Below are 22,457 nucleotides of genomic sequence, written 5' to 3'. Positions count from 1 at the left end.
GGGTTTTTTATTAGGTCCTCTTTCTGTTCCACTGATTTGATTGTTGATTACTATTTCACTACCCAGCGTTTTAATTATTGGAACTTTATATTGTTTGATAATGCTAGTGGTCCCTGTTTCTGTTACATTATATTTCTTTCATTTTTTAAGGAAAAAATGTGGCAATCCTGTCTTTTTTTTTTTTTAATTTCAGCTCCTGCAGGAATGTTTGGCTCTTCAGTTGAACTTTAACAACATAATTTTAGGTGCCCCTCTCTCCAAAATAATTCTTTTGAGATTTTCATTGGGTTGATTTTTTAATTTTAATTTCAAATATTTAATGTTTTCTAAATGTGATTCTAAATTAGCTTTTATATTCATTACTGAAACATATTTCCACATTACCACAAAATTTTATTAACGTATTGAGACTGAAGAGAAGAATTAAGCACCGTATTGATTTTTCTTCTTTTCTTTTTTTAGAGACAGGGCCTCACTCTCTCATCTAGGCAACACTGTGGTAGCATGATCTCAGCTCCTGCAACCTATGCCTCTTGGCCTCAGGTGATCCTCCCACCTCAGCCTCCTAAGTATTAATAGTTGGGATCATAGGTGTGCGCCACCACACCTGACCAATTTTTGTGTATTTTGTAGAGATGGGGTCTTGCCATGTTGCCCAGACTAGTCTCGAACTCCTGGTCTCAAGCGATACATCTGCCTTGGCCTCCCAAAGTTTTGGGATTACAGGCGTGATTCACCATGCCCAGCCCGATTTTTCCTCTTATTTAGAAGAATATAAAGATTTTCTCTGTAATTTTTCTGTTATTAAAACTTTGGCTGGTTTTTAATAAGCCATTGGTGGCTTATGGTGTAAGCCATAAGTATGTATGTATATGTATGCATGTATATGTATATGTATGTATATGTATGCTGGTTGGTGGCTTATGTCTGTAATCCCAGCACTTTGGGAAGCTGAGGTGGGGGATCACTTGAGCCCAGGAATTTGAGACCAGCCTGGGCAACATGGTGAGACTCCATCTCTACAAAAAAAAAAAAAAAAAACAGCAAGAAAACTGGTCGTGGTGCCACAGGCCTACGGTCCCAGCTACATGCAGATTGCTTGGGCCCAGGAGGTCTAGGCTTCAGTGAGCCATGATTGCATTGCTGCACTTCAGCCTTGGTGACAGAGTGAGACACTGTCTCAAAAAAAAAAAAAAAAAAACCAAAATAACCTTTGTGGTGCCGGGCATAGTGGCTTATGCCTGTAATCCTAGCACTTGGGAGGCTGGGGTGGACAGATTGCTTGAGCCCAGGAGCTCAAGACCAGCCTAAGCAACATGGTAAAACTTTCTCTACAAAAAATACAAAAATTAGCTCTAGCTAATAGAGAGCTGAGGTGGGAGGATCGCTTGAGCCTGAGAGGTTGAAGCTGCAGTGAGCTGTGAGCCTGCTACTCTACTCCAGTCTCGGTGACAGACTGACACTTTGTGTCAAAAAAAAAAAAAGCAAGCAAACAACAGCAACAACAAAAACCTTTGTGGGATTATAGTATGTTTTTACATTTTATGTAAATTGGCTTATTTATTTAGAGACAGAATTTCTGGGCTCAAGTGACGTCCTGCCTCAGCTTACCAAGTCACTAGGACTACAGGTGTGTACCACCACACTCAGCTGATTTTTCAAACATTTTAAGTTTTTAAATTTTTGTAGAGACAGAGTCTTACTATGTTGCCCTGGCTGGTCTTGACCTCCTGGCCTCAAGCAATTCATCTGCTTTGATTTCCCGAACTAATGGGACTAGAAGTTTGAGCCACTGTGCTCTCATTTGACGCACTTATTTGAATTGAAGTATTTAATGGTATTTTGTTGGTGTTTAGAAATTTGAATTTTCAAAATAATTACATTTTCCTTTAAGGTGTGGCAGAATGTGTCTTGGCTCTTGGGTTTGAGAAGATGAGTAAGGGAAGCCTTGGAATAAAAGTGAGTGTTATTTTGGCATAGTTACTAAATGAGCTAATATAACCCAAAAGTTGAAAGGTGATACTTATATGTATGCATAGATCTTGGTATTTTAGAATAGTGAAGAATCTTAGAGATAATTTTGTTCAAACTGTTTATTTTACCGATGATGAAACTGGTGTTCAAAGATATGAGATTATTGAATTTGAAGTTGACTTATCTATTTAATTTGAAAGCCATTCATGTATTCATTTTTTTGATAAATGAATTACATTCAATAAATGAAATTCATTCAACAAATTGAAGAGAGTTAATAAAATGTGGGACTTCTAATTCTGGTAATGGCAAGCCAAGTTTTTTGAGCCAGTTCTCTCACTGATGACAGCTAAAATATTTGGATAGAATATGAAAAAAGAAATCCTAAAGGTATTGAAGAACTAGCAAGAGAGAGGAACTGCAAATGAATGCCAGAGAATTAACATCAGCATTTGCAACTACTTTTGCCTTGAAGATCTTTGCTGATCAGGCAGCTGTGAGCCACAATTTTGACAGCCCCCTGGAATGAAAGGGGAAGTAGTCAAAGCTCAGGCCTTCCCAAGACCTGAATTTTAATACCCACATTAAATTGATACTATGTAAGGGTAAACTCTTTGGGTAGGACAAACCTGAAGTAAAACTGCCCACTTCCATGAGATGATAGGGAGAGTTACCATGGCATCCAGTAAAACAGGGGAGAAAAAAAAAAAAGGATAAAAAACCCAGTAAAACCTTTCATTGAGTTAATAAATCACAGACTAGCCCTCATGTGGGATCACTGCCAACATTCTCATTATCGGAGTGGTCCAGGAAACCTCAAACCATGAATTGAATCTAAATTAGTTCCAGAATGGTAGTAACCTAGACAGATTTTCTTCTGGAGGAAAGCACCCTTCTTCCAGGCTTTGAGAGCCCTTCCAGTAAAATTTCAAGGACACGCAGTTAAAGATAACCAAGTGTTAAAGAAACAAGGCACCACAATTGAGAACTGAAAGAAAGAAGGGGCAGTAAAAGGTAATCTCTGAAGACTGCCAAAACTAGATTTATTGGATGCAGATTTAATCATGTTTGTTATGTTTAGAGAAATAAAAGACAGCTTGGAAACCTCTTTAGGCTATAGGAAACTACAAAAAAGAACATTATTGGCATGAAAAAAAAAAACCTAAATGGAATTTATAGAAAAGAAAAGAAATAAATAAAATCAAAAATTCACTCATGCCTGTACTCCCAGCACTTTGGGAGGCTGAGATGGGCGGATCACTTGAGGCCAGAAGTTTGAGACCAGCCTGGCCAACATGGCAAAACCCATCTCTACTAAATTGCCCAAGCTGGAGCCCAGGAGGTGGAGGTTGCAGTGAGCCAAGATGTGCCATTGCATTCCAGCCTGGGCGACAGAGTGAGACTCTGTTTCAAAAAAAAGAAAATGAGTTGAAGATAATTTTTTACTGTTATCTAAAATTATTCTATTATCTAACTTATGTGATCAACCTGATCCCATTTTCTCTGTTGAAATGTTAAAGGACCTCTACCCCAAATTAACTTAAATACATATGATAATATTTCTTAGACACCACAAAAGTGACACTTAATAGGCATTCAAATCAATGAGTTGTTTCCCTCTTTAAAGAACACCTTTGAAAAGTGGTAGAAGTTAGGTTGGATCTTAAAGATAATTTAGGAGTGGGTGAGGGGAAATGAGCTCTTCCCAGATGTCAGGGAAGGCATCATGAGCCTAGTCATGGGTGTCTGAATGAATACGATACACCCAGGGAACAGTTTAAAAACCTGTCTGGATTAGAGTGGCAGCTGGAGAAGATTGAGAAATAAGGTTACGTAAGTGAATATATAATGTTTATGACACATGAAAAATTCGTGTTTTTTCCAGCAGTAAATGGTACGTGCCCTGGTAACTTTTATTTGAAATTAAAAATTATAAAATAGTAAAATCCATCCATAATCCCATAGTATAATTAAAAGGAAATATATATAAATTAGAAGTCACTCCTTCTGCCTATTTTTTTTTTTTGAGACCAGGTCTCCCTCCCAAGTTCAACAGAAGGACTGACACTACTCAATTTCAAGACTTACCTAAAGCTCCAGTAATTAAGACAGTGTGGTACTGACAAAAAAGTTCAGACAAATTAGACAAATAGATAGCTAGAACAGAATAAAGCATTCAGAAATAGACCTACATAAATGTAGTCAACTGATCTTTGACAAAGAAGCAAAGGCAATATAATGGAAAAAAGATAATCTTTTCAACAAGTTGTGCTGGGACAACTGGATATCCACATGCAAATAATGAATCCAGGCACACACCTTACACCCTATTTTTTTTTTTTTTTTTTGAGATGTAGTCTCTGTTTCCCAGGCTGGAATGGAATGCAGTGACACGGTCTTGGCTCACTGCAACCTCTGCCTCCCTGTTTCAAGTGATTTCTCCTGCTTTAACCTCCAAAGTAACTGGGATTACAGGTGCTCACCACCATGCCGGGCTAAGTTTTGTACTTTTAGTAGAGATGGGGTTTTACCATGTTGACCAGGCTGGTCTCAGACTCCTGACCTCAGGCGATCCACCTGCCTCGGCCTCCTAAAGTGCTGGGATTACAGATGTGAGCTACCGTGCCCAGCCATGTTTTTTCACAAGATTTTTAGGTATCTGTTGAAATGTTCTTATTTTGTTTGTTACTCTTTTTTAGTTTGTTAATATGATGAATTATATTCGTTGATGTTTGACTGTTGGTCTATCCGATATTCTGGGGTAATGTTTGGTATTTGGTCATGATATATTATCCTTTTTATATATTATTGGATTTGATTTGTTAATCTTTTTCTTTTAAGTGATGGGTTCTCCCTATGTTGCCCAGGCTGGTCTCAAGCTCCTGGGCTGGAGCAATCCTCCCGCCTGGGTCTCCCAAAGTGTTGGGATTACAGGTGTGAGCCACCACACCTGGCCTGATTTGTTAAAATTTTGTTAAGGATTTTTGTGTTTATGTCCGCAAGGGTGTTGGTTTGTTGTTTTCTTTCCATTGTGCAGGTTGGTCTTGAACTTCAGGGCTCAAGTGATCTGCTCACCTTGGCTTCCCAAAGTTTTGGGATTATAGGTGTGAGCCACCACACCCAGGCTAATTTTAATACGAGAATAATGCTGGCCCCATAGAATAGCTGGGAAGTGTTCTCTTTTCTTCTGTTTTTTGGAATAGTTTATATGTAAATTGGTATTTTTTTCTCTTAAATTTTTGGTAGAATTCACCAATTCACCAGTTCACATTTGATCTGGTGACTTACTTTCTTTTCTTTAAAAAAATTTTTTTTTTTTTTTTTTTAAGATGGAGTTTCCCTCTTGTTGCCCAAGCTGGAGTGCAATGGCACAATCTCGGCTCACCGCAACCTCCGCCTCCCAGGTTCAAGCAATTCTCTTGCCTTAGCCTACTGAGTAGCTGGGATTACAGGCATGCACCACCACGCCCGGCTAATTTTGTATTTTTAGTAGAGACAGGGTTTCTCCATGTTGGTCAGGCTCGTCTCAAACTCCCGACCTCAGGTGGTCCACCTGCCTCGGCTCCCCAAAGTACTGGGATTACAGGCGTGAGCCACCATATCCAGCCCTAAAATATTTTTAATTAAAAAAAAATTTTTTTTTTGCATTCTTATCTTTGGGTCATGGTCTGGTGATTTCTTTATGGGAAAGTTTTCAATCTTCTAAGTTTAGTTTCTTTAGTAAATATATTACTATTCAGGTTGTCTATTTTTTCTTTTTTTAAGCGAGCTTTGATAGTTTATGTCCTTCACGGAATTTGTCCAGTTCATCTACATTGTTAACCTTGTTGGTAAAAAGTCATTCATGTTATTCCCATCTTTTTAATGTAGGATCTTTGGATGTGTCTTCTCCCTTCTTCTGGTGTTGGTAATTTTATCTTCTCTCTTTTCCATGGTCATCTTTTGTTGTCAGAGTGATCATGGAAAAAGAAAGTTTACAATAGAAGGACCAGCTTTTGTTTTCATTGATTTTCTATATACTCTTTTTTTTTTCTTTTTTTTGAGACAGAGTCTCACTCTGTCGCCCAGGCTGGAGTGCAATGGCATGATCTCGGCTCACTACAACCTCTGCCTCCCGGGTTCAAGCAATTCTGCTTCAGTCTCATGAGTAGCTGGGATTATAGGTGCCTGCCACCACGCCCAGCTAATTTTTGTATTTTTAGTAGCGATGGGGTTTCACCATGTTGGCCAGGCTGTCCTCAAACTCCTGACCTCGTGATCCACCCACCTGGCCTCCCAAAGTGCTGGGATTACAGGCGTGAGCCATGGCGCCTGGCCTATATTCTTCTTTTTTCTAGTTTATTCTGCTCATTTCTACTCATTCTTTTTTTTTCTGCTCATTTTCTATTTCAATCTGCTCTCATTGTTGATGTTTCCTTTCTTCTCCTTACTTTGGTTTAAATTTATTCTTTATTTTAAATTAGCCATGCCCAGATAATTTTTTGCAGAGACAGAATCTTGCTATGTTGCCTATGCTGGCATGACCCACCATGCCTGGCTACTATACACACACACACACACACACACACACATATATACACACACGCATATATATACACACACACATATACACACACAATATACATACACACATGCATATATATATACACGATATACACACACACATACATATATATATTTATTCCCAAGGCAGAGTCTCACTCTGTCTCCCAGGCTGGAGTGCAGTGGTGTGATCTCGACTCACTGCAATCTTCACCTCCTGGGTTCAAGCAGTTCTCGAACCACCTCAACCTCCCAAATAGCTGGGACTGTAGGTGCACACCACCACACCTGGCTAATTTATGTATTTTTAGTAGAGATGGGGTTCACCACGTTGGCCAGGCTGGTCTCGAACTCCTGAACTCAAGTGATCCACCTGTCTCAGCCTCCCAAAGTGCTGGGATTACAGGTGTGGACCGCCAGGCCCGACCTATATTTTTTTATTTGAGACTTGTTTTTTGGCTCAGGATATGGTTTATTCTAAAAAATATAATGTGTGCACTTGAAAAGGATATGTACTTTGTTCTTAGTGGATGAAGTGTTCTATAAATACTACTTATGTCAAATTGGCTGATAAGGTTGGTCAAGTCTTTTATGACCTTACTGATTTGTCTACTTGTTCTGTCAGTTATTGAGAGGGAATTACTGCAGTCTCTGCTATATCTGTAGATTTGTCTATTTCCTTCAGTTCTTTTCTTTTTTTTTTTTTTAGATGGAGTCTCACTCTGTCACCCAGGCTGGAGTGCAATGGCGCGATCTTGGCTCACTGCAACCTCCACCTCTCGGGTTCAAGTGATTCTCCTGCCTCAGCCTCCTGAATAGCTGGGATTTACAGGCGTGCACCACCACGTCTGGCTAATTTTTGTATTTTTAGTGGAGTTTCACCATGTTGGTCAGACTGGTCTTGAACTCCTGACCTAGTGATCCGCCTGCCTTCTGCCTCCCAAAGTGCTGAGATTACAGGCGTGAGCCACCACACCCGGCCTATTTCCTTCAGTTTCTGTTTCATGTATTTTGAAGCTCTGATATTAGATATATTAACATTTAGGGTTGTTATATCCTCTTGGTAAGTTGACTGCTTTGTCATGATGAGAGAATCCTCTTTAGTCCTTGTTACTAGCTCTTTGATCTTACATCTACTTTGATATTAGCATAGCCAATCCAGCTTTCTTTTGAGTAGAGTTAGAATAGTATATATTTTTCCATCCCTTTACTTATTTTTGTCTATATATTTGAATTGGGTTTTGTAGACAGCATATTGTGGGGTCTTGCTTTTTAACAATATAATAATATTTGCCTTTTAATTGGACTTTTTATATCTTTCCCATTTGATGTGCTGATTGATGTGGTTGAGTTTAAACTAGCAGTTAGCTGAAACCGATACCTACTAGCTTGTACCATCCTGCACGATCGGATTATGCACATCTTCTCCCATGTTTGGTTTTAGTGACAGCCATGTTAGTAGATTGAAACTGGCTATGGTGGGAGAATTTATACCACAAAAGTTGGCAAATGCTACCAATTAGGGCTCCCTGCATCCTGCCCCAGTGAGCCTGTTGTTAAGTATTTGCTTGGACACCACTGCTTTGCGGATTGTTTTCTTTTTGTTCAATCTCTTCTTTGTTCTTTTTTCTTCTTTTCTGTTAATTGAGAATTTTTTATAATTTCATTTTATCTATCTTACAGGCATATTAACGATAGCTCTGCTGTTTTGTTTTGCTTTTAGTGGTTGCTTTGTGTTTTATGGTTACAGCTTTAATTTATCCACAGACTACTTTTAAGTAATATATCTGTTCACTGTAATGTTATGAGAACTCTAGGAGGTGTTTTTTGTTGTTTGCTTCCTCCAAGAAGTATATTGTAGCCAGGTGCCCTGGCTCATGCCTGTAATCCCAGTACTTTGGGAGGCAGGGGCAGGAGGATTGCTTGCGACCAGAAATTCAAGACCACCCTGGGCAACATGGTGAAACCCCGACTATTCAAAAAAAATACAAAAGAATTTGTCGGGCATGGTGGTGCATGCCTGTAGTCCCAGTTACTTGGGAAGCTGAGATAGGAGGATCGCTTTATATTACGAAATATAAATGTCATTTATATTTTAAATTTTATTTATTTTCTTTTTTATATTAATCATTTAATACTAATCTTTTCTTATTAGTCATTACTGAGTCATAAATATTTTTATTTATTATTGTCCTCAGCACCTTTTACCTTCCTCCCTCCCCAATGTAAATGCCAGTGAGCAAAGTCTATCTTATTAGTTCACTCTTTTTTCTCTCATGTCTGGAATAGTTACTGGCACATACTGGATGCCCAATAAATATTTCTTGAAAGAGTTAATACCTCTTTCCTCACTTGATTATTTTTTCTTCTTCCCATGTTTCCCTGTGGAGCATGTCCTAACTGATTTTATTCACATTGACCATTTCTGGTGTACTATGTGCTTAGAATAAATAAATGTCTTAATAGCGCTGTAGTAGTTTTGAAAGAGACATTTATCATGTCAGCTACTTACGAAATTTTGTCCCCCCTCTCTTAGTTTTCAGATAGGACCATTCCCACTGATAAACATCTTGACCTCCTGATCAATAAGTATGGATTGTCTGCACACCCAGTTGCTCCTCAGATGTTTGGGTATGCTGGAAAAGAACATATGGAAAAATATGGTATGTTATAGTAAAAAAACTTTTGAGGCTTCTTACTAGTTATATACATGAGATAAGAAACGACAGTTATTTATTAAGGAACTATGGAGGATGCCAGGATATATAAGATGTAAAATGTTTTTTGAATTAAATCGAAGTAATAGTTCTTATAGAACTTAGCCATAGAGAAAGTATTTATATATAGACTGTAGTATGGGAAGTACCTAGAGTACTCTATAGCAGGAAGTTGAAATAGGAAAAATGACACACATCTTGTCTCCTTTAATCATGGACTATAAGTTTTTTTTTTCCAAGCTGAGGGTTTCACTCTGTTATGCAGGTTGGAGTGCAGTGGTGCCATCTCGGCTCACTGCAACTTCCGCCTCCCAGGCTCAAGCGATCCTTCCACCCAGCCTCTCAAGTAGCTGGGACTACAGACGTGCACCACCATGTTCGGCTAATTTTTTGTATTTTCAGTAGACATGGCTTTTTGCCATGTTGCCCAGGCTGGTCTCAAACTCCTGAGCTCAAGTGATCCACCTGTCTCGGCTTCCCAAAGTGTTGGGATTACAGGCGTGAGCCACCATGACTGGTCACGGACTATAAATTGAGGATCTTAAAATGTCAACCAAGATGAGGTGAAAGATCAAGCTATTCATACTCTACATTCAATATATCAGCAAGACTTTTCTCTGTATTCTCAGTAGATCCATTTCTCACCATTTCTGCTACCTTTGCTGTAGTGGCATAATTTCGTACCTGAAATTTAGGAGTGTTCTAACTGGTTTCTCTACTTCTGCTTGTGTACCTCCAAAGTCAATTCTCTACTTGATAGCCAGAGCCATGCTTTTAAAATATGTCAGATCATTTCACACCTGTGCTTAAAATTCTCCGTTGTTTCTCATCACACTGAGATTGAAACCCAAATGACTTCTTATGGCCTACGAGCTTCTACATGATCATTCCCTCCACCCTCATTAGCTCTCTGATCTTATCTCCCACCATTTTTTCTTTCACTAGTCTGCTCCAACCACACTATCTTTTCTTTCTGTTCCTCATACACACCAAGCTTTACTTCAGGTAGGGCTTTAGCCTCTACCCTAAGATCATCAGAGCCAGATCCCTTGCTTCCATCAGGTCTTTGTTTAAAAGCCACCTTCTGCTTTATTTCATCACTCTCCTTCCCAGAACTTCTTTATCATTTTATATGGCACCTATAATAAACTGACATATACCTGACACATACATATATGTCAGTTTATTATAGATGGCATATAACATGAGAGACAGAGATATATATATATATTCTTGTTTATTGACTCTTCCAACCAGAATATAAGTTCAACAAAAGCATGGATTTTTGTTTGTCTTATTTCCTGCACATTGATTGTTAACTTAGAATAGTACCTGGCTAAACCAAGTATAAAAGAAAAAAAAAAAAAAAAAAGAATAGTGCCTGGCACAAGTCAGTGTTGTGTAATTAATTCATCTTTAAAATTTAGAAAGACCCTCCATGACTATTCAAATCAAAGTAGCCCCTCCTGTTATTCTTTTTCTTAGCTTCATATTGCTTCCTTCATAGCACTTAGCACTATTTATATTCATATATTTATCATATGTGGTTTTACTTGTTTAATTTTTGTCGTCTTTATTAGTCTATAAACTCCACGAAAGCAGGGGCCATGTCTGCTTTGTTTACCTTGATATACACAGCCAAGCACAGAACTTGGCATGTTATTTAACCAGAAAGAAGTTTTTTTTTTTGTTTTGTTTTCTTTCTCTTCTATAGTCTTCAGCATATTTAAATACTCAACAAACATTTATTGAATGAAGGAGTGAATTTCCATATGTATGTTATCTCATTCAGCTATCACAAGAATCCATTATTACAGGTGTTATTATCTCATTTTATAGCAGAAGAATCTGATATTCAGACAAGTTTTTGACCAGGATCATAGGGTCAATAAGTAGGAGAGCCTATGTTCCATTCTATTTCTGTCTCACTCAAAAGCTCTTGTGCAGCCCTTTCTCCCAGTAATAAGTAGCTGCTCTTTGTTGCATGCCTCACACATCTTAGATATTTTACATACCAAATATAACAACTATTTTAAGAGGTGAGTGTATGCTTATTTTTCATATGAGGAACCTGAAGCTTGGAGAATTTGAGTAACTTCTAATAGGTGATAGGAGAGGGTTTCACACTCAAATCTGCCATACTATAAAACCTCCATTCTTTTCATTGTTTCTCAGATAGCTATATTAATTTTAAATAATAAAAAACTTTTATTGTATATTAACTTTTTGTTTTCTTGTCATTCCCGTACATAGTAGAGGGACATTCAGTAATGTTTGTTAGCATTTATTATAGGTATGGAAACATGTTTTGCTTGGAATTTTCATTTGTGCTTGGCTTTCCTTTTTTCTTTTTTGACCTATTTGGTGAAGGGGAAGGAAAACTGAATATTGTAATAGCATTTTTGTTTAAAAATCATAAATATTTAAAATTAATTAGATAATGAATGTGGCCAGAGTATAATTTGAAATTAAACTTGTTTATGGTTGTCATTTGAAAGGTTTGTCAATTTTTTTCTTTTCTTTATTTTTTTTTTTGAGACAGAGTCTTGCTCTGTTGCCCAGGCTGGAGTACAGTGGCCTGATCTCGGCTCACTGCAAGCTCCGCCTCCCAGGTTCACTCCATTCTCCTGCCTCAGCCTCCTGAGTAGTTGGGACTATAGGCACCCGCCCACCACACACGGCATTTTTTGTGTTTTTAGTAGAAACGGGGTTTCACCATGTTAGCTGGGATGGTCTCGATCTCCTGACCTCGTGATCTGCCTGCCTCAGCCTCCCAAAGTGCTGGGATTACAGGCGTGAGCCACCGTGCCCAGCCCAGGTTTGTCAATTATTTTAAATGATGATATGCTTCATTTTTAGAGGTATGTTGTAATATACTTTAAAACTATTTTGTTTAGAAGTAATTTCAGACTGAACAAGAATGTTGCAAAATAGTACAAGAATTCCTAATATTTTACTCTTGATTTTCTAAAATTAACGTTTTGCCGTGCTGTTTTTTTTTTTTTGAGATGGAGTCTCGCTCAGTCGCCCAGGCTGGAGTGCAGTGGCGCGATCTCGGCTCACTGCAAGCTCCGCCTCCTGGGTTCACGCCATTCTCCTGCCTCAACCTCCCAAGTAGCTGGGACTACAGGAGCCCGCCGCCACGCCCGGCTAATATTTTGCATTTTTAGTAGAGACGGGGTTTCACCATGTTAGCCAGGATGGTCTCGGTCTCCTGACCTCGTGATCCACCCACCTTGGCCTCCCAAAGTGCTGGGATTACAGGCGTGAGCCAGCGCGCCCGGCCATGCTTGTTGTTTTAATGAATTATTTTATCTATATTACTATGTAATTTTTTAAAAATGTAAGGCTGGGTGCTGTGGCTCACGCCTGTAATCCCAGCACTTTGGGAGGCCGAGGTGGGCAGATCGTGAGGTCAGAAGTTCGAGACCAGCCTGACCAAAATGGTGAAAGCCCGTCTCTACTAAAAATACAAAAAATTAGCCGAGCATGGTGGTACGCACCTGTAGTCCCAGCTACTTGGGAGGCTGAGGCAGGAGAATTGCTTGAACCAAGAGGTAGAGGTTGCAGTGAGCCGAGATCGTGCCACTGCACTCTAGCCTGGGCAACAGAGCAAGACTCCATCTCAAAAAACAACAACAACAACAGCAAAATTAATTTAAAAAATGTTTGAGAGTAAGTTGCAGTTCTTTCATAGTCACTACAGTGATCAAAATTGGGAAGTTAATATTGATATGATACTATTATATAATCTACAGACCTCATTCTAAATTTCACCAGTTATCTGACTAACATCTTTTTCTGGCCCAAGATCCCTCATAGTTTTTCAGTGTTTTCTTGCCTCCATTTATGCATAGGTTATGTACATTGGTTATGTTTTTCTCCATTTGAACTTTACTCTCAAACCTTATTGGTGTTTTTACTGGGATTGTATTAATCTTGTTAAATTAATTCAGGGAGAACTGATGTATTTATGAGGCTGAGTTGTCCTGTCAAAGAACAGGGATTATCTTCATTTATTCAGTTCTGTCTTTGTGTCTTTCAGGAGTGTTTAAAGTTTTCTTCATATATAAGTGTTTTATTTCTTGTTAAACTTATTCCTAAATACCTTCTTAATTCCTTTAATCATCCTTGTTGCTGCTATTGCACATGGACTTTTCACTGGTGTTATATCCTTTAAACTGGTCATTACTTGTGTATACGAAGGCTACTGATTTTTTTCCCCCCCAACATGGAGTTTCGCTCTTTTGCCCAAGATGGAGTGCAGTGGCGTGATCTTGGCTTACTGCAACCTCCATCTCCTGGATTTAAGCGATTCTCCTGCCTCAGCTTCCCAAGTAACTGGGATTACAGGTGCGCATCACCAAGCTTGGCTAATTTTGTTTTTTTTTTGTTTTGTTTTGTTTTTTTAATTAGAGACAGGGTTTTACCATGTTGGCCAGGCTGGTCTTGAACTCCTGACTTCAAGTGATCCACCTACCTCAGCCTCCTAAAGTGCTGGGATTACAGGTGTGAGGCACATGCCCGGCTGGCTATTGATTTTTAAATATTAATCTTATGACTTGCTATCTCACTGAAGTTTTTAATTTTTGAGTTAGTTTTATTATTGATTTTACTTATAGGGGTTTCCACATATGCAGCTGTATTGTATCATCTACAAAAAGAGATGGTTTTACTACTTCTTTGCTCATTGTAATATTTGAATTGACTTATCTAATTAGACAAAAAATGTTATTAAAATCATAAGGAAGAGAAAATATAGTTACTATTCATTAAGTGGAAGGTGATCATCTTAAAGATCTTCATCCTTGTTGCCTTCTTCATCATTTTCATCATTTTTCATTTTAAGTTAGTGTATTTTCACAGTTCATTCATGTCATAGCATGTATTAGGACCTCATTCCTTTTGACTGCTTAATAATAATCCTTATGTCATTTATTCTTATTAATAAATGGTTGGTGGTATATATTTTCTGATTACGGTGTTAAATGTATCACATTGATTCTGATATGTAGTGTTTTCATTATCACTATTTTCTGACAAGTTCTGTAATTTCCATTTCTATTTTCATTTTTTACCCAAGAATTATTTCGTGGAAATATTTTTTAAATTTCCGGGTGGACTTTTAATTTTATCAGTAATTTCTAGTTTTATTGCCTGGTGATTTGAGTGTGTTGTTTGTAGATTGGGGAGATTCTTAGTACTATGGTGCCCTTTTCTGTAAGTATAGTGGAATGGGGTCTTGCAATACTGCCCAGGTTGACTCTTCAGGTGCAATAATGGTGCACTATAGCCACAAACTCCTGGGCTCAGGCAATACTCCTGCCTCAGTGTCCTGAGTCGCTGGGACTACAGGTGTACCTTGTCCTTTTTTTGTCTTGTAGAACCATACAAATGTCCTCTTTTGCTGCTTTTCTCTTTCACTACCCAATTGCACCAAAAGGGACCTTGCCCTTTCATTTTGCTATTTTTTTTCTTTTTCTTCTCAGAACCTATGCCTTTAAGATTCCCATCTCAGATCTCCTGTGTTTTTCAGCCCGTTCCATATGGTCATGGTTTGATCTATAGAAATACTTTCCTGGTATTTTCACACTTGGGGAGGAGGCCTTTCTTTTCTTGGTAGTTTAGAGCAGTTGTTGGCCTGCCATTATCTCCCATCTTCTCTGCACAGTTTCCTCAGCCTGCCCTTGTACCTTTAAAGGTTTGTGTAGAAACGTGAGCGATTGTTGGCTGGGATTTGGTCTTAAATATTTTTTCTTTTCTTTTCTTTTTTTTTTTTTTTTTTAACTTACAGATACTTTGAAATTTGGCATTTTCTATTTTCTAATTATGCTGAGAGTATGATTTGTGCTATTTTATTTTTTCTTGTTATTCTCTATTGGTTGTAGAGGCTATAGAAAGACACAGATTTAGGCGGCCTCCATTTTTCCTCAACCAGCTGGAAATCCTGTTGCTGGTGTGTTTCTAAGTGTATATATTTTCTCAAGTTTTACATTGCTTAGAATAATTGGACAGTTTTCTAGTCTAAAATTTGAAATACAAATGTACACTATCTTAGTGGAAATGTCATTGTAGGGAACAAGGGCCTTGACCTTCTGAAGGTTCACTGAAAATCACTGACATGAGGCAGATTAACAGGAAAAAAGGCATATGCATTTATTTAATGTGTGTACACGGGAGCATTCAGAATGAAGACTCAAAGAAATGGGAAATTGTCCATTTTTGTGCTTAGGTTCAACAAAGTATGGAACAGCCGTATAGAAATATGATTGGACAAAAAGCAGATGATCTAATGCTAATAGACTGAGTGGGGAAACCCAGCCAGGCCTGTCCATCTAGGTTCCTCTTGGGCTCTGTGAGCATGCATTCCTTCCTTCTGGGTGTGGGGCAGGACCCTTTCTGGAATGGGGGTCTTATGACCTACAGTCAAACAAGATAGGTCAGACAATTTCTTTATGACCAGTTTTTGCCTAGAAAGGTGGATGAAGTTAAAGTAATATTTCTAGGTTTTATGACTGGCTTTGGGGAAAAGGAGTTCTGGTTTCTATGACCTACCTTGGGGAAGGGGGATTCTAGTTTCTATGGTTAGCCTCAGGGGAGAATGGGCCTGAGAGACAGGAGGGTAGGAGAAGGTCGGTGAAAAACTTTTGCTTCTGAGGCCATCATTTTGGGGTATTGTTTCTTTATTCTTCATTCAACTGATTTCTAAATGAATTGTAGAATTTTATAGAATTTAAATTGTTATTTAAAACTGCTGTTTGTGAATATTGTGAATGTGCACTAGAAATGAATATGTAAGAAAGCTTATAGTAGTTTAAATCATTTGTAGAACCAGCAGATTTTGTGGTGTCATAATTAAATTATAGGCTATTAAAATAGTTTGACATAAAGGCATAGCCTTTGAATAGCCAAAAATCTTTACTGGCAGTTCAGAATCAGTAGTCGATAAGACCTTCATCAGTGCCCAGGCTTAATAAATATGTAAGTGGCAGAATATTTTTCAGGGGGATGCTATCTTTTATTGATTAATTGGATCCCATGTTACGAAAAAAGGAGGAAAAAATATAAACATTATTGAACATCTCTTATGTTAGACACCATGCCAGGTACTTTACTGTTTTAGCCACCCTTCTTCCTACCAATCTATGCATGGATTGCCTGTAAATCTAATAGAGACAATAAAGCATGTGTACTGCCTAAAACAAGGAATTTGTCACCAACTGAGGCCGCCAATCCCATTTTTAGGAGATTCCAATTGTTACAGTTCCCTTTTTTCATGTTGAACCCAAATCTCTCAACCTATGGTTTGCATCCATGCTCTTGTTTTTGTCTTCTGAGAATGACAGAAAAAGCCTCTTTTACCTTGTAACCCTTCAAATATCTGAAGCCAGACTGATCCTATATTTCATTTCTTCTCTTAACTATTCTCATTAAACTTGTTTCATAACCCATAACCAGTCTAATTGCTGTACTGTGATCCCAAGTAAGCTATTCTGCTAGTCACATCACACTCTGAAATCTCACTGAGCTTGAGGTTTCTCATAGTTGTTGCTCCTTTTTGCAGGTTGTTGTGGGAGTTCAAGAATAGAACTGAGCATTTAATTTATATTCTGATCCATCCTATTGATAGACCTTGTGGAAATTCAACATTATAGCAGTCCCTTCCAGCTTTAGGTTTGGTGAGAGAGCCTCTAGTTTTCTTACTTACTTTGTAATATAAATATTAACAAGACCAGAGCTGAGGTTAGAAGTTAGTGCTAGAAACTTTTCTCTAGGTCAATGCATTAATTAATGCCTGTTGTTTCACATGAGTGTAATATTGGGAAATGCTTCATACTTTAGTCCTCTTCTAGATGGTCATAATGCACATAGTGCAATAGTAAAGGCTCCAAATGTCTTACAGTAGAGACATGTATTTAGCTTTGTTTAACCGTAGTCTAAACTTACTTGACAGAAGAATCCTCTTTTTTTTTTGTAACACCAAAAAGATAAATATGAAAATACCCCCCCCAAAATCCCACACTATAATATTTCCTTATCTTGTCCAAAATAGTGTTTTGAGAAATTTCGTTAATTTTCTTTCTGCTATCCAGATACTATGTTTTCTTTGATCTAACAGTCAGTTCAGTCACGAAAAGATAACACATAATTTGACTTGTCTTATTCTTGTTGAACCCCTATTGGCCTCCTCCCAATCACTATTTTTTTGAGATGAAGTCTTACGCTGTCACCTAGGCTGGAGTGCAGTGGTGCAATCTCAGCTCACTGCAATCTCTGTCTCCCTAGTTCAAGTGATTCTCCTGCCTCAGCCTCCCGAGTAGCTGAGATGACAGGCATGTGCCACTGTACCTGGCTAATTTTTGTATTTTTACTGTGCCTGGCTAATTTTTGTAGTTTTATTGGAGATGGAGTCTCACCGTGCTGGCTTGTCTGGTCTTGAACTCCTGACCTCAAATGACCCACCCATCTCGGCTTCTTCCCAAAGTGCTGGGGTTATAGGCATGAGCCCCCGCGCCTGGCCCTGATCACTATTTTTATTGTTAGAAGATCACAAGTGTGGAATTTATCTTCTCTTTTATTAGAATTTGGATAAGATTTGCTTAATTATATGTATGTCATTTTTGCTCTGAAGATCATCCTCCTTGATAGAGAAGAGAGAGAGAAAACAGACATGGGAACTTCGTACTTGACTGTGCCATTAATATAACATTATCAGCTCTCATTGGTGGCTTTCTTTTTTCTTTGGCCTTTACAGCACCAAATGAAAATTCAAAGCCTATTTTATTCTGTTTTGTCTTTTTAAAAGTGGTAAAAAAAATTTTTTTTGCATGTTTTACCTCATTACTATACTTTTTTTGTGTGTTCCTGACATGATTATTTAAATTTTCTGTTAAGGAATTTAAAAGGCATATGCATTTCTTATCAGGATATAACTCTTCTAAAAACTTTTCTGTTTCATCACAAGGAAAGGGAGAAAGATGAAATATTTTATCATGCCCCGGAGAGTGCGAGTTGTGTAAAATTCTCTCAGTCTAGGGTACTAGGGTGTTTGACAGATTCCTAGAGGAACTGCTGGCAGTGTTCTCCTGCCTTAAAACCACTATGTTTTAGAGTATGTTTAGGCTGTGTTTTCTCATTTTTGAAACTGGATCCTACTTATTTTAATTAGAATAGATCAGTTTGAACTGTTTTTATCTTGTGTGCCGATTAGTTGATTCAGTTCATTAATTAGGCCTACATTTAATTATAAATAAAATTTTTTTGAGGGAACAGTGCTGAAGTTTTTAATGCTGATGATATATATGAAAGGGAAAACATGGAAATATTTAGCAGAACACTGAGTACCATTGCAACATTTGTTAATAAGCAGCAGAAAAACATTCACCCACTGGTAGATGTTTGCTTTCTCTACAGGAACAAAATTGAACACTTTGCAAAATTGGATGGAAAATCATAAACATTCAGTTAATAACCCGTAAGTATTTCAGAGACATGAAATAATGAAAATCTGGGTTATCGTACTGTGTAATATGCAACTTTATACTTGAAAAGCAAATGCCAAGATCTCAAATATATTAACTAGAATGTTTTATTTTTTTCTTACAAAAGGTTTATACCCAAGTGAACTTTTGACAACTTTTCCATTTCAGTTTTTGGCCACTTTATATTTAGAATATTGTTTAAGCTAATGATTCTTTTTGTTTGTTTGTTTTTTGAGACACAGTCTCTCTGTGTCACCCAGGCTGGAGTGCAGTGGCGTGATCTCGGCTCACTGCAACCTCCACCTCCCTAGTAGCTGGGACTACAGGAACCACCATGCCCGGCTGATTTTTTTTTTTTTTTTTAAGACACAGTCTCATTCTGTCACCCAGGGTGGAATGCAGTGGCATGATCTCAGCTCACTGCAACCTCCGCCCTCTGGGTTCAAGCGATTCTCCTGCCTCAGCCTCCCGAGTAGCTGAAATTACAGGCACCTGCCACAGCACCCGGCTAATTTTTGTATTTTTAGTAGAGACAGAGTTTCACCATCTTGGCCAGGCTGGTCTTGAACTTTTGACCTTGTGATCCACCTGCCTCTGCCTCCCAAAGTGCTGGGATTACAGGCGTGAGCCACTGTACCCAGCCTGTATTTTTAGTTGAGATGGGGTTTTGCCATGTTGGTCAGGCTGATCTCAAACTCCTGACCTCAGGTGATCTGCCCGCCTTGGCCTCCCAAAGTGCTGGGGTTACGCTTGGCTATTTTGTACATTTATTTAAAAGCTCCATTAGCCGTAATTAATGTACTTGTATAATGTTATCACCTCAAAAGTTGGCTGAATTGCAGGTCATTTGATGTTGCTTTTAAGGAACTAGTATTCTAAAATTTGCCAGGAAACACAAATATGGTATTCTGTTTTAATCCCCAACTGGTCTAACACCAACTGGGTATATTGCAACTCAATTCCACCACGAAGCACCTGGGAGTTAATGCAAACTCCATGAATTAAGGACCCAGTCCTCCATAAGACTGCTCATACGTCAGACATTAGCTGCAAGTGGGATGCCCATGCCACCCATACTTTTGACCAACTGATCACAAATCCAGGGGTTCCCATGACTCCCTCAGGTTCAATAATTCACTAGAACAACTTACAGAACTCAGGCAAGTACTTAAACTTACAGTTTTACTATAAAGGATATAAATCAGAAACAGCCAAATGAAGAGGCATATAGAGCGAGGTCTGGGAGGATCCCAAGCAAAGCTTTCTTGCCTTTTGCCTATGGAGTCAGGACATGTCATCCTCCGGATCCATCAAGATGTTCACCAATCAGGAAGCCCTGCTGAACACCATATCCAGATTTTTTCCTGGGGCTTCATTATATTGGCATGCTAGATTAAATCACTGGCCACGTGACTGAACTCAATCTCCAGCCTTCCTCTTCTTCTCAGAGGTTGAGCTGGCTCAAAAGTCTCAACTCTGTAGTCACGTGGTTGGTCTTTTGGTGGTCAGTCTTCCATTTTCAAGATAACAAGGCCCACTATATAAGGGACCTCATTAGCATAACACCGACTTCTATCATTCAGGAAATTCCAAGGGCTCTGGAAGCTCCAAGCCAGGAACGCAGGAGAAAGACCAAATGTTAAAAATCAAACATACTGTATTTTAGAGTTAGGATTTTTTAAAAGGTCAATTCAGATGACATTTATAGCTATTCATAAAAATCTATCTTTTGGTTGTGAAAAGAACACTTACATATTATTCTGTTTCTGACTCTGCAACAAAAATTACAGTTGCTATCTCACATTCTGTAACTAATATTTATTTTGTATTTAGGTATTCCCAGTTCCAAGATGAATACAGTTTAGATGAAGTGATGGCATCTAAAAAAGTTTTTGATTTTTTGACTATCTTACAGTGTTGGTAAGAAAACTATATTTTAACATTTAATGACAGAAGTAACTGCTCCCCTTCCTGCCACCCCCCTGTGGTTAAACCTTAGGCTCTGTATCTGGGCAGAGCTTTCACAGAACTCCTCCCAGTGCTGTCCCCATCCCACGTCCCCACTCTGGGTCACTTCCCTAGAGTACCCTTACTTCCTACTCCTGCCTGGAGACAGACTGCCTCTTCTCTTGGAAAATGATGTGTTTTACTTCTTCTTGCATGACTTCTACCTACTTTGGTGATTTCAATTGTATTTATTCACTAAACTGTGGCTTAGGGGGCCAGTGGAGTCCAAAGCATTTTGTTTTCCCTGCTATGTACTTCTACTACAGGAAATACTACTCTATAATAGTAGCTATGAGTAAAAGTAAAACAAGGAAAAATTCATAGCTCTAATGATGGTAATAGTTGTTTCTTGCAAAGTGCTTGACAGTATCTCTCTCCTATACAATTGAGTGAGTACTCCCTAGCTCCTGCCTGTGTCCCAGTTAACACCTGGCTGTGCCCTGTAGATACAGGCTGGGATGGAAAGAAATAAGTTGGGTCAGCTTTTATTTGTTGTGATATGAGGGTCTGCCCATTTAGAAAATCTAACTGAAGTCGCAGAGGGCTTCTTGTGTTTGCTACCTTCCATCCCAATTTGCTCTAAGAGAAAGATCTATATAAGATATCGAGAGTCTTAACTAAAGCAGATGGTTTAGTATCCCCAGTCTATCTTTTCCCAGTTTCCAAAAGGATTTCAGGACTGAGTTATTTGGAGATAGTAAAGTTGGAGCTGGGGCAGTCTGTACTAGGATAGGAATAACCTTTTGGACTCACTCCTCAGAAGATGCCTTATGCATCTCCAGAGGCAAATTGGTGATTCTTTGCAATAAGAACTTTTTGGGGCCGGGTGTGGTAGCTCATGCCTGTAATCCCAGCACATTGGAAGGCCGAGGTGGGCAGATCACCTAAGGTCGGGAGTTCAAGACCAACCTGACCAACATGGAGAAACCCTGTCTCTACTGAAAATACAAAATTAGCTGGGTGTGGTGACGCATGCCTGCAATCTCAGCTACTCGGGAGGCTGAGGCAGAAGAATCACTTGAACCCAGGAGGAGGAGGTTGCAGTTTCGGTGAGCCAAGATCACACCATTGCACTCCAGCCTAGGCAACAAGAGCGAAACTCCATCTCAAAAAAAAAAAAAAACTTTTGGGACTCTTAGATACCAACTAGTGATTGACAACATTTAAGTTCTTGATAGAGGTTCAGTCCTTAGGTGGGAAGCATGATATTTACAACTGTAGATATCACAAATAAGACAATCCACTGATCAGCAAGTATATTTGGCCTTTCTTTTCACATAGAAGAAACTCCTAGAATTGTTTTTACTTCCTCTTAGTCCCACTTCAGATGGTGCTGCAGCAGCAATTTTGGCCAGTGAAGCATTTGTACAGAAGTATGGCCTGCAATCCAAAGCTGTGGAAATTTTGGCACAAGAAATGATGACTGATTTGCCAAGCTCGTTTGAAGAAAAAAGCGTTATTAAAATGGTATGTCTGAGATTCTGTTTTATTTGTTATTTTTATTTTGTATTTTTAAGATAGAGTCTCATGCTTCTTGTGATAGAGCCATGCATTATTATGTAATAACTTTTAATTAACTAGACATGCTATTTATCATTATTTTAAGTTGACTATGCCTAGAACTCCAATGTTACAGAGTTAAGGGAAAAAACAAAGATAGTTTGTTTTGTTGTCCCTTTTCCTTTCCTTTCCTTTCCTTTTTCCTTTCCTTTCCTTTCCTTTTCCTTTCCTTTCC

The 22,457-nt window shown here is 38.5% G+C and overlaps 1 protein-coding gene across 1 annotated transcript in view; it reads left to right on the top strand.

Moving 5' to 3' along the window:
• Positions 1-22,457, top strand: part of SCP2 (sterol carrier protein 2) — a 136,497-nt gene that overhangs the window by 36,375 nt on the left and 77,665 nt on the right. Inside the window, exons 5-9 of the mRNA XM_017874501.1 lie at positions 1,895-1,959; positions 9,053-9,179; positions 18,648-18,708; positions 20,549-20,635; positions 22,039-22,228. Of these exons, the coding sequence (XP_017729990.1) occupies positions 1,895-1,959; positions 9,053-9,179; positions 18,648-18,708; positions 20,549-20,635; positions 22,039-22,228 (530 nt within the window). The remainder of the gene's footprint in view (positions 1-1,894; positions 1,960-9,052; positions 9,180-18,647; positions 18,709-20,548; positions 20,636-22,038; positions 22,229-22,457) is intronic.

This window comes from Rhinopithecus bieti, unplaced genomic scaffold, assembly GCF_001698545.2.
Source record: "Rhinopithecus bieti isolate Rb0 unplaced genomic scaffold, ASM169854v2 scaffold_7684, whole genome shotgun sequence".
Lineage (NCBI taxonomy): Eukaryota > Metazoa > Chordata > Mammalia > Primates > Cercopithecidae > Rhinopithecus > Rhinopithecus bieti.
Note: the sequence above shows the minus strand (reverse complement) of the source record. Positions and strands in the feature narration are given on the sequence as shown.